This window comes from Bactrocera tryoni, chromosome 3 (assembly GCF_016617805.1).
Source record: "Bactrocera tryoni isolate S06 chromosome 3, CSIRO_BtryS06_freeze2, whole genome shotgun sequence".
Taxonomy (NCBI): Eukaryota; Metazoa; Arthropoda; class Insecta; order Diptera; family Tephritidae; genus Bactrocera; species Bactrocera tryoni.
In genome coordinates this window covers 86,999,666-87,012,716 of record NC_052501.1, presented here as the reverse complement: position 1 = coordinate 87,012,716, position 13,051 = coordinate 86,999,666, and the positions used below count along the sequence as shown (strand labels likewise).

Genomic DNA, 13,051 nt, shown 5'->3' with positions numbered 1-13,051 from the left:
TAAATTTATTGAACCAATCGTTACAATGTTGCTTGGATTCCCTCTGTCGTCTCAAAATGCTTGCCTTTCATCGGCCTTTTCAGGCAAGGAAACAAAAAAATGTCCGGGGAGCCACATCTGTGCTGTACGGCGGCTGCGGAAGCGTTGGGATGTCGGCGGTGTGAGCCGGGGGGTAGTCGTGGTGCCACTTCTAATCTCCAAAAAAGCCTGGTGCTTGCTAAAGCAACATCTGTGTAAGCCTGCTTGATTATATAAAACGTCTCTGACGCAGATTTACCGAGTTTCTAACGAACACAGTATTTTCGGTTTGCACCACTCACAGAAACACGTCACGCGAAAATGTTTGTCCTGACTCTCCAGGGAAGCGGAGGCAACTGACCAGCCGGTCGTTCGTTAGCTAGGAACGCCCTATACCGAATCCAGTCAGTGCATACACGCTCTGAAGTACAATCGATGCGGAAGAAAATTAGACCTATTACTTTCTGAACAAAGCCTGTATGCGCAAATGGGTGAGGAGACGTTGTGTGTGTAAACAAACTTGTGCGTATACTTTACTTTTGAACTGTTGTTGCAGCGCTTAAGATTTCTCTACAATAATTAGTCAAAGTCATAGACAATTTTAGTTTATATTTTATGGATCCTATGATTTTTATTTGAACATAATTAATTTATAAGTAACACTTAAACAAATCTACAGTTTTTGGGTTATCGAATTGGTAATATAAACTATAAATTTCCTTCATTTCAGGCGCCCTTCAAATCTGTCCGTTGTTTGGACACGTCGTTCGCGCCGTGTCGTTTCGATGCCGTTAGCCTGGGAGCCGGATATGGTGAATCCGCTGGTGGGCCACATATCCTGGCCAGTGCCAGACAATCATTCTATTTCGGTAACGCTTTTCAAGGATCCACGCACCCACGAACTGGAAGATAAGGACTGGACGTTTGTCATAGAAGATGTGAGTATCTGCTTAGTATAAGAACACAAAATGCTACGATTCATGGATTCAATCAGCAGTTCGAAGTATGCTTTTATATATCAATTATCAATTCTGGTTTAATTGGCTCAGCATTCGTGCTCCCGACCCAGCCAGTGGCGCACTCGGAGAGAACGATGCGAATGGCGTTTTATATTTTGGTATTTCCTACTCAAAACAAGCCAATTGAAACCAATTAAGCATGACTGATCGACATCAATAGCCGTAAACAGTAAATATATTGCGTGTATGCAACAAAATCAAATTGCCAACGTCGGCAACATTCCACTTTTACTCTGCCACATTTATTTCAAACCATTTGGTATACAAAATTAGTTACTGGCGTCACTTTTTTTTGCTTAAAATCGCTTTTTCATAGTGTTTTAAAATTGTTATTTTTGTGTAGTACAGCTCTGAAATCGGCTGGCTTTTTGTTGGCTTGTTTAAATTCTTTGCAACTTAAAACTCCCTTTATTTTAAATGTGTAGCATAATTTCAAGCTTCGATAGAAAGTATGGAATTTGGTGATGCGCCTAAAAATATGTTAAATTTCTCTCCATTGTGTCCATTTAATCGAAGTGAATACTTCAAACCTTCTTTTATTCTTTTTTTACTCTTGAATCATAAACGATGTCAAGGCGAGTGCATGTTGGCTCACCCACCCATTGTCATTCGCGGATGCTTCTTTGTTGTCTGCACTCATTTTAATGGAAGACATAATTTGTAAGACAGCACTCCTTGTGACCTGAATGACTCCATATTGCGTACGAGCCTGTGTGTGTGTGTTGAACTGACAGTTAAGTGAATTAAGGATCCCTTATGGGAGTTTCTTTTAACCGCAGTCGTCAGACTTGCACCTTGGTAACTCGTTATTCCCTAGGCGCTTAGTGCTTTTTATCTCCCAAATGCGCCTCTACAACATTTGCACCGACTAATTGCAAATGCTTTTTGGTGGGAAAATATATTGAAATAAACAGTTGAAAGCGCATTTAAATTTTTGTACTTGTTATTTATTCCATTCTGACTCCCTTCGAAATGCTCATTTGCTATTTAAATCACAGCAATGCTAATGTCTTTGCTGAGCTTGACTTGCTTTAACAGCGACTGGGTTGCTTAATTGAAGTGAATGGAATTTAATGAATATTTTATTGTTTATTCTCATGCGAAATAAAAAGCGGAATTAATGTGGAGGAAAATACACCCGCATACCCCTTTGCATTTTGGGTGTTAAGGACGATTTATTTACATTTTCACTTTCAATGCCTCGAATTTCTGCTTCCGAATACTCAGAACGTTGTTGTTGCACTCCAAAAATGTTTCAGTTGCTCTTTTCCTTTGCGCTGACTGGACTCAAGGACGACGTTTCGATGGCATGTTGGTTGGCCTAGTCCCTGTGCCGTCACCTCTAATTGAATAGACGTTTTCGTCAACGTACATGGCAAAGGCGTTACCCAACGCTACCCAGTTGGCTTGGTCTCTGTAAGACTTGGCAATTTTGCTTTTATTTTCTCGTGTTTTCTGTGTCCTTCCGTACGCCTTTTAACCTTTCCAGTCGCTCAAAGTGCCGCTAGTTGCTTTTGTTGAATTATGATTGCTCAATTTTGTTGTTGGGGCTGGGTGCTTCGTCATTGCCGTTCGATATTCAGGTTCTGTTTTGTTTTACATTTTATTTCATTGCTGTATTTATCGTTTTTTGTTGCTCTAAGGATAGCAACATGTCGGCGCTTTCAACGACTTTCAACGCTTTGCTTGTGTGGCATTTCTCGCATTTCAAGGTTGATTTTCATTTGCAGTAACTTGCAGTGCTTTTTAAGTGGAAATGAATTGCACATTTGTACGAGTGCCCGTGAATGAACATTCACTCACACACACATACACATATCCAAGCATTTGTACAAACTTTCATTCGTCAGCGTTTGGCGCCTATAACTAAGCCATTATAAATATGCGATCGATAGTTGACAGTCATATTGAAATGCTAGTGGTGAGCACTCGCTGTTTTGTTGTTGTAAAGACTGTTTAATAAGAAAAGGTTGCAGACATAATAAATATATACTACTTTTATGCTAAATTAATTTGTTAAGCGTGTACATACATATTCTACGCTGCATTTACACACATACACATACAACCAACTAAGTCATCGTGGAGCCGCAGAGTCCACCTAGACCGCGCGATATTATTTTTGAGCACTTTGTTATTACAAATATTCCACATAATTCGAATTCATCAAATATTCTCAGCGAATTCATAAACTTGCCGCATGCAAAAGTCACGTACACCTTCACGTTCACATAAGTATCAATAAAATTAATTCAAGAAAAGAAAATCGTGAAGAACTTTCATTGCGTTGCCAAATGGCGCTCTATGTGGCGTCGCGAAGTGTGTCTCGGCACACACATTCCTTTTCGTCTCGACAGACGTCACACGCTGTATTCAACTTCCCTAAGAATATCATTAGGGAGTGTCGGTATTAAATTTAGAAAAATTTAAAATTCCCCACTTTTTTAGACTCTGCCAAACATTATAGTAAAAAAAAAGATTAGGATTACAAGTAATGAAAATTCAAATTAGTAATGTTTCTCGTTTTGTAACAAAAGCAACAGTCCCAGGCCAAAAAACTACTCCTTTCCTCTCGTTCCCACGTTAGTCGGGGTAAGTAAACGGAACGGACCCGGATTTTGATCCGGCCAGGAACTGTCAACTCGGCACAATTTCTCGAAATTACTTTCTCTTTCCCTCTCGTTCCCACGTTAGTCGGGTAAATAACCGGAACGGACCCAGATTTTTATCCGGCCAGGAACTGTCAACTCGGCACCATTCCTCGAAATTACTTCAGCAATGTTTTCTGCCGCTGCAACAACAGTAACTCTTTCTTCACTATTGCTTTTCCAAGTATTAAAAAAATTATTCAATTCCTTTAAGAAGTATGTTTTGCGCTTTTTTTCAGATAACACATCTCGGCAAAAAACGGGTCTTGGCCTCGGCTAGCATAAATATGCGCAAATACGCGAGTATCGAGTCAACACAGCAGAGCTTTACGCTGAGCCTGAAGCCGACCTCGCGTAAGATTACCGCCGCCGAACTGGAATTGACAATCAGTTGTGTGTTCCTGCGGGAGGGCAAGGCGACGTAAGTGCATTTGCCATACAAACACAACATTTATATGCTTTACTAACATTTAGTTATTTGACAATTGCAGTGATGAGGATATGCAGAGCGTCGTCTCGCTGATGTCCGTCAATAATAATTGTGATGTTGCTCCACTGGACGACCTAGAGGATATACCCGATCTGGAGAGTTCGGGTGATATTTCGGATCATTTGTTTGATTTCACGCAACAGTTGGAGCAGATGACAACTAGTTTGAACGGTTGCATGGATCTGCCAACGCCATTGAGTGGTGCGTACCCGAAACTTAAAATATTAAATATTTTTTCTTTTGGTTTTCATTTACTGTTTGTCCTGTGACTAAGAAACATAGTTTGTTACTATACACTCTTATTGAGGTTATGTAGTTGTAGTTGATTAGTGAAATTGTAATATTTTGATGAAATTTTTTGAAGTACAGTAGTGCTGTTAATAATTCCAGTCATTGTTAGCCACGCATATGTAAAAATATATCTGTATATATACTCGTATAACATACATGAAACCCAAGTAGTACAGTATCATACCGACACAATTTATCAAGTTTTGAAACACGTGAGGAACCATTCTCAGAGTAACAGGAGGGGGTGCTTAAAATCCTTCATTTCTTCTAATGAAGTACTTTCGGCCGAGCAGGAAGACATTAGCGAAAGTTTGTTAGCTATTTGACCCCATTTTATCCAATAAAATTTAACTTAATTTTTTAAGAAGACAAGAAGTCTATTTTTTGGTTCCGATGATTCGAAAAAGCTTTCCTAACGAACATCAAATAAATGTACTTCGGAACCTCAAATGATCAATGGTATTTTCGTCCAGGGTAATATGGAGGCTCGAGAGCGGTTCAGTTATTACTAATGGGAGATTTTCAAAGTTCAAAATATGTGTGCTGGAAGTCGATACTTTTTTACAGGATAGTCTGTTATTTAACAATTATAATTAATTTGACTGTTTTCAAAATTAATTGAATTTACATTTTCTCTTACCCGTTTCTCTTTCTCTTTCTTGACTCGTTTCTTAAATTTAATGCAATTGTTTCGCGTTTTTCTCTCAAATCAACTTTTTCACAAAAATCATTTGGTATTCACTCATTGCATCTGTACTTATATACATATTACATAACAACTATCAATTTATTAATTTATGTAAATGTGTGCAAACTTACTTTGTTTTATACAAATTTATGTTTTTGTTTTTGTTGTAAATAATATACTCGTTACCTTCGAAACACATGCATACCAACACACCCATACACTTGAACTACATACATACATGACCACCAATGTGTTAACCGTTTGTAAATGTCCGTATGTATGTGTATGCGTAGTTCCTTCCTTGTCCGAAGATCCAACTCCATTGGCTGAACATAATCGTTTGAATTTTGAATTCGAATCAGAGAAACAATTTGGATTCGACACTAGTGACGAGCTACTCAAGACGCCCAGCGCTGCGCAACCACAACCGCAATCGCAGTCCGAACCGCAACCAACAGAAAAAGAAAGCGCTGTCGCTGAACAGGAGTCGAAGTCATCGGCACCTGCGCTGAACCCTGCCAAACCCTTAGAAGACAGCGTGCTGCCGACCAACCTAAAGAGCAAAATTATTACATCCACTCCAATCGCCACTTTTGCCAAGGGCGCGGATAGCAAACCGAGCGAGCCGAGTGATATTAGCGCGCGTCGTGAACTCAACTTTCAAGCCAACAAAAGCAGCAGCATTGACGTGTCATCTGCGCAGCAAAATGGCGACAACAAGAAAGTGGTGCCCAGCATTACTGCCGATGCTGCCTGTGAGGAGTCGAAGGCGGTGGATGCCAAACCTGAACAGAAATCAGCCAAAATTAGCAACGGCAAGTCTACAACACTCAGTTCATTGCTATCCATGTCGACTTCCGCTCCGACAACAGTGTCGACACCGAATACGACCGCTGATAATGACAACTTGAAGGAGAAGACCGTTACTGCAGGCAGTGGTAGCGGTAGCGTGGCACCGCCAAAACCCGCGCGCAGTGAGTCAAAACGCGCCGAATTGCCACCGCTTAATTTGAAGAAGAGCTACGATCATGACAACAACAGCAATAGCAACATAAGCAATAATATGACTACTACCAGCATTAGCAACACGAACAACAATCATTTGAGCAGCATTAACAGTAACAACAGTTTACAGCTGAATGGCTCTGCCAAGCCGGTCGAGAAGATCGTGTTGAAGGAAAATACGCCGGGTCAGGACTTGCTGGAGTGGTGCAAGGATGTTACGAAAGACTATCCCAACGTGAAGGTGACTAATTTGACGACCAGCTGGCGCAACGGCATGGCATTCTGTGTGATCATTCACCACTTTGAACCCGGCCTAATGTGAGTGTACAAGCGCTGACCATTATCCAAACTTATTTCTCTTGTCTGCTTACCTTTTCAGCGACATGTCAAAACTCTCCGCACACGACGTTGTAGGCAATTGCCGCATCGCCTTTGACGCCGCCGAATCGTTGGGCATTCCACGCGTGATTGAGCCGCGTGACATGAGTTTGCTGGCGGTGCCAGATAAATTGGCTGTGATGACGTATCTGCATCAGTTGCGTGCGCATTTCACCGGCAAACAATTGCAAATTGAGCAGATTGGTAAAAGCAAAAGACATTTCAATTAATCGATCAATATTTATAAGCAAAACGATCATTCTATTATTATTCCATTCTCTATTTACTTTTTGTTAATTAATTGCTATTTTACACTATCACCTAAACTTGCTATGCAGGACCAACATCCGACGAGTCGAGCTATGTGATTGGCAATTACAAGTCGGATAACCTTTCGCAGAATCTACTCAATTTAAGCCACTTAAAAGCGCAACTGTTGCACCAGAACTCACTAGATGACGACATATTCGGTGTAGAGACGAAAAATAACTCGGGGCCCGCACAGCCGTCACCGACAGCGAAGAAAGATGTAAAGAACTTAATACTCTCTGGCTCGAAGAACATTTTGGGCAAGGTGCTTTCACCCAGCAAAGATAAGAACACGATCAACGCATCGCAACATGGTCAAGTGGGTAACCAGACACCGCCTGCCGAAGGTAAGGAGAGCACTAATGGTGGTGACCTAAATGTGTGTGCTACGACTCTTGAGTCCAATCCGGTGCAAGCCGATAAACAACAGTTGGCACCCCATTCACCTACAGCATTGGACCCGAATGCGGCGAATGTAAGTAATGAGTTCGTTGGCTACAATCGCTTTGCGAAATTTGCTCATAAGTCAGTTGCCTGTGAGAGTTTTTTGATCATATAATACATTTACGTAGAGCTAGGCTCATTTTGTTGGTTTTTATTGAATTGTTATATTTGCGCTAATTTTAGATTTAATTGACTCTATATTATTTGTATATAAGCTTATACTTCCTACGTTAGTTTATTTACTTAGTTTTAATTAATTTTGCTTTGTTTTTGCACGTTCATACTTTTGTTCGCTTACGTTTTCGCTTTCGTTTTTGGCTTATCGTTTTCGGTTTAACATTCATCAACCCGCGCGATCACCAACAAAAAACAAAAAACAAAAATATTTATATAAATCTGCAAATGCATTAAATATGTCACAGCGCATTTTGTCACGTCACAAGGAAATGAGCGAAAAGGCCAAGCTAATGATTGAAAAGCTGAAAGTTTCCAATGGCGTGGAGCGCAGCGAGCACGACGTAAGTAACCCTCGAGCGCGACATAACAGTTGGCAGCGGCGCAGTTAGAAGCCTTCGGCTCGAGCCAGCTTATTTACTTCATATTCGTTCGCTCTTTTGATACTTAAAAAAAAATATATTAATTTTTCATTTTGTACTTTGACATACTACTAATGTTTCGACCTGATTTCAGGAGGAACGTAAGCAACGTTTGCGTGAGCAGGCGCGTCGCCTCATTCTCGAGACTCGAACCAAATCGGTGAATGGTGGCAGCGGTGGCGGCAGCTTGGACAGCCCGACCACGCCGACCAAACTGAAACGAATGAACTTCTCGCCCGAACGCACCATTTCACCCATCCCCAACGGCATCGAGGACTATGGTGTGCCCAGCACGGGCAGCAACTCACCAACCAAGGTGCCGATGTCGCCGTCGAAGAAAATAACGCCGCCACGTGATGTGGACACGCTTTCGACGACCACAAATAGTAATAGTAAATTGATGAGTCCTAGTCATAGATTAAGCGAACGCTTCAGCAATGGCACAAGCAACAGCGGTAGTAATAGTCCACTGCAGTCGTTCAATGCCGTCATGGAGCGCATTTCACCAAAGAACGACAAGAAGGTATGTGTGCTCGGTAGGCGTAAAAAATTTTGAGTACTATTTTAAGTATATATTGTTCACTCTGCAGGGCGACAAACGTTCATACATCGAATCGGAACTGGAGGCACTCGAGCGCGAACAGGAGGCCATCGATCAGAAGGCCAGCTGCCTAGAGAAGAAACTACGCGCAGTCATGGGCGGCAATCCAAGTAATAATCGTTCACAACGTAACCCTTTTATTAGATTAATACGCAATAGTATTGGTGGTGGTGATAGTATACGTATTAAACTGCTTGACATGGATAGCGATGGCCAGTTTTCATTATCGCCTTCGGGCGAAGACACTTCGCCGTGCACATCATCGGGCTCGGTGACACCCTCATCCTTGTCCAGCGATGAGGAGACGTCCGTACGCGCAGCCGATGTGCGATCGGCGTTGACGGTGGACGGTGCTGATGTTGATGAGAATGTAGTGCGTCGACGGCGCAAGCGGCGACGTCAACACCGTCATCGCGCGCCTACGGCGGAGCATGCTAGTCAACATCAGCAACGAACGCCACGCAGCCGTCCACGTTCACAATCATGTATTGTCGATGCGAATGAGAATCATAGAAATCATGCGCATCCGCAACAGTCGCACAATAGGTTTATAAGTAGCCGAAATTTCGCAAACGCTTTTGCGCCGTTCAATTTTATATTCTCCTCCTCCTCCAATACGAACACAACTACAACCAGAGCTTCCTCAAATCATTCCTCCTGTGATAATCTGCCAAAGGTGCACTTACACTTGCCTTGTGATGCTGAGGGCGACATTGACGACGACACACGACGGCGCGTCCGTTGCCGAACCGAGGAGCCGCCTAGCGGCCGAAGACAATCGCGAAGCCGCTGCCAGTGCCATTGTCGCGCTGGTGGCGACTGCGATGGTGGTAAACAATCATTTTTGCATTACGCATTACGCCTTACGTCTTAACGCCTGTAGTTACTATTACAAACACAGTTACAATTATAATTACTGCTTAACCACTACTACAAGGGTCAGAATATATACTGCAACAAAAAAGGAAAAACTTGAAAGCAAGGCCGCACTTAAATGTGAAATCGCCATTGGCATGCGCGCAACGCTTACTCGCTTACGAAAAATACACTGTTAACGCGGTGGAGCGCTCTTTGCTGTTTTTTTTATTTGAGTGCATTAATGGGCTGTTACTTGCATCGCTGCGGATGTTGTGCTGACATTTAGCTAATTGGAAGTTCACCGCGTTCACTGTCTACATTTCACTCGCATTCGACTCGCTTAGCTTGAACGCTTCTCCACGCGCACGCGAGATGTAACGCAAGCGCTGCTCGACAAAGCAAATTTGTATAACTGCTACTTGCTTGCTTTTGCCGCTGTTAATAATGCAAGCTGTAATTAACACACTGTTCGCGTCCATTTACTTTTGTATAAAAGGCATTAATCGCTCATGCGAGCGGTTGCAGCGCTGCCGTTGCTCTAACATTTTAATCGCAACTCATACTCGTAATCTAACTGTTCTTAACACAATCCATAACTTGTAAAAAATCGTACATTAGACTAGTGAAGCTTGTTGGTTTGCGAAATGCCGCGCAACTTGTGTGCAGATAAAAAGTGTTAAAAAAATTTAGAATTAATCAAAGACTTAAATTGGCCGAAGGAATACAATTGAAAAAAAATTGCTGCACACCAGTACGCGCGCCTGCGAAACCATAACACATACCTATATTTGATTCGTAATGCGCTACTCACCACATACTAAACTCACCACTTGGATTCAGATTTTTACGCTACAAAAATTGCGAAAACCCGATTAACGCTAACTGTATTACGGAAATCGTTCAAATCTGAGTCCCTTTTGTAAATTTTTTCAATAGCTGCGTTGCATTATTCCAATAATATATATGTTAGCATAAGTTTGATTCCTTTTTGTAGTTGTTTAAATGTTGACTCATAATCTTAATGATTCAGTTATGTAATTACCGTGCTAATGTAGTGGTCATATAATAATGTTCCTTCTTAACTTCTCATGCAGAAACCGATGAGACGGAGGAGCAATTGCTGTCGCAGTGGTTTACGCTGGTTAACAAGAAAAACGCGCTGCTGCGCCGCCAAATGCAGCTCAATATACTGTAAGTGTGTGCGAAGCAGTTTGGAAAGTAGTGATTCTACGGTCGCAAGACCTTTATTTATGTACTTTTCAAGAGTAGCCTCTGAATTTTTCACATTTTCTTTTTTTTCTCTTTTCGCAGTGAGCAAGAAAGTGATTTGGAGCGCAAATACACGCTGTTAAACCAGGAGCTGCGGGCCGCGCAGTCTGTGGAAGATTGGCGAAAAACGGAAGCACAGCGTGAAAAGGAGCGGCTGCTGCTCGAGGAGCTGGTTGCTATTGTGGACAAACGTGATGAGCTGGTGCAACATTTGCATAGTCAAGAAATTGCGTAAGTTAACGTTAATAAGCGTATTTGACGAGTTGTGTTCTCCGACATTTGAATATTTCAGTATCGAGGATGACCACGAAATCGCGCGCGAACTGGAGCAAGTGGACATCAGCGGCGACAAGGACAAGTGCGTACTACAATAAGAGCACCTCGGCGCTGCTGCTGCTCGGAGCAAAGTGTCAAAGTCGGGTGAGTCGCATGGCTGTGCACGTGCGAACAATGAAAAACAAGTGAAACGACAAAAAAAAGTGAAATTAAATGTAGTTAGTGTTTGATAATTTGGGAATACGTTCCAATATGCAACTAACGTATTCATTTTCTACAACAACAGCGACCATTAAGGAAACATTCGCTTTACCTATAACCTATTGCTTATGAATTTATGTATTTACTTACATATATATCGTATCATATGTATGTTAGTTGAAATATGTGCGTAAAGCAGTGAACTATTTTATTTGCTAAATTAAAGTGGCGGTGTGAACGCTTTTGTGCAAAACATGATTGAATACCTTAAAACGGGGAATAGACAAACTTAATTGCCAGCAATTGGAAATATTCAGCGCTAAATTATATTCATTTGTATGGGTGAATGAGTGACCTACATAGCATAACTTCTTATGCATACCCTCGCTTGCAGGCAACAAAATATTCAACGATGACAATTACGTAATACGGATTTGATCAGTGTAATATTCTGTCTAAAAGTGAGAAAACAAAAAATATAATCAAAGAAAATTAACTAAATACTTAACACGAGTTGCATAACGACAAAATACGAGGCCAGCGTAGAGCACAAAATCGATTCTCGAACACTTGGCATTGTAAGCGAAACAATTCCCGCTTTTCAGCACTACGCTCTATCGCTGGAGAATATTTCATTTCGTTCTCTGTGCTTCAAAAGCGAAACTTTTACTTTGAGCAAATCATTTCCATGGCAAGTGTGTCAAAAGAACAATGTCAAATGCAACTCAAACACAAATTTGAAAAACGTCCGTTAGTTTTGTAAGCAACAACTGAAACAAAAAATGTAAACACAAGAAGAAATACCGAATAGTGAATATAAACCATAAACCGTTAACTATGATTTTTTACACAGCTTTCATTTGACAAACGCTTATTGTGCCATTTTTCTGTTCAACTCACTTTCGTTTTAACAGTTCAACTACTTAGATACTCATTTTCACACCGTTATATACATTTGTGCAAAGCCTTTACTGAAACACTTCAACATTTCACACCTGACTGCGTTCGGGTGGCGAACTTCATTGCTTCAACTTAAATTAGCTTTATCAATTGCTTTAGTTGAGTTATGTGTGTGCGTGTGTGTGTTTTCGGAACGTACCATTGTAAACTATTTTGAATAATATGAATATTTTTAAGTTGTAATTATGTTTTAAATAATGAAAATACAATGAAATTAGTTAATAATTTGACTAGTGTGATCCTAACTGTAAACTGTACCTACCTATTTATTATTAAACGAAAGCAAAATAAAATGTAGTTTAGATATGTATGTGTATATTTAGTTTTGTTGCAACACTTCTAGTTTATTTTAACTATAATTTAATTACTGCGTTGAGTTTTTTTATTTTAAGCAAATGGTGACTACTCAGTTTTACTACACTCCCCCAACGCCGCTGGTTTGCTTTTAGCGAGTTTCTTTGGTTTCATAAGAAACTGCCGCGAAGACTATCTTGTCTTGGCGTCGAATCTTAACATGGATACTTAGGCAAATAACATTTATAATATTGAACTAGAACTGACCCTACGAGCAGAAATTGTATTACATATGTATGTATGTAAGTCGGATAATATATAATATAAAAATACAAACATAAATATGTGAATGATATAAATGTAACATAATCAACTAAAGGATATATGTATGTATATGAATAAATATGAATGAAATGAATATGGGAAACCGCATTTTTTATTTATGAATATGAGCTAAAGAGCATCAAGATGAGGTGAGGTCTATCCGACTGACATGGGAATGTTGTATTATATCTGTTGTTGTTTTTGTAGCGGCTGAAAAAACTTCCTGGAGTAATTTCGATCGGACAAACTTTACTTAGACTCGACTGACGTTGGAACGTAGTAATTTATATGCTGTTGTTGTAAGGCAGAAAACATTCCTGAAGTAATTTCGAGGAATGATCCCAAGATGGAAGTCCTTGGCCTGCAGAAATTTGGACCGGAT

At 40.7% G+C, this 13,051-nt stretch overlaps 1 protein-coding gene across 9 annotated transcripts in view; it reads left to right on the top strand.

Annotated features, from left to right (window-relative positions):
• The window catches only part of LOC120770099 (EH domain-binding protein 1), a 32,982-nt gene extending 20,219 nt beyond the window's left edge, over window positions 1-12,763 (top strand). For 6 of the 9 annotated variants that reach the window (XM_040097256.1, XM_040097259.1, XM_040097257.1 and 3 more), the window contains exons 3-14: window positions 749-956; window positions 3,925-4,106; window positions 4,177-4,376; window positions 5,448-6,477; window positions 6,539-6,741; window positions 6,876-7,321; window positions 7,713-7,808; window positions 7,981-8,409; window positions 8,477-9,317; window positions 10,440-10,536; window positions 10,657-10,845; window positions 10,907-12,763. In XM_040097256.1, coding sequence (XP_039953190.1) covers window positions 749-956; window positions 3,925-4,106; window positions 4,177-4,376; window positions 5,448-6,477; window positions 6,539-6,741; window positions 6,876-7,321; window positions 7,713-7,808; window positions 7,981-8,409; window positions 8,477-9,317; window positions 10,440-10,536; window positions 10,657-10,845; window positions 10,907-10,988 — 4,003 coding nt within the window. In that variant the 3' untranslated portion in view covers window positions 10,989-12,763. The remainder of the gene's footprint in view (window positions 1-748; window positions 957-3,924; window positions 4,107-4,176; window positions 4,377-5,447; window positions 6,478-6,538; window positions 6,742-6,875; window positions 7,322-7,712; window positions 7,809-7,980; window positions 8,410-8,476; window positions 9,318-10,439; window positions 10,537-10,656; window positions 10,846-10,906) is intronic. The other 3 variants (XM_040097264.1, XM_040097263.1, XM_040097265.1) reach the window with 3 other exon arrangements.
• Window positions 12,764-13,051: the final 288 nt, after the last annotated feature.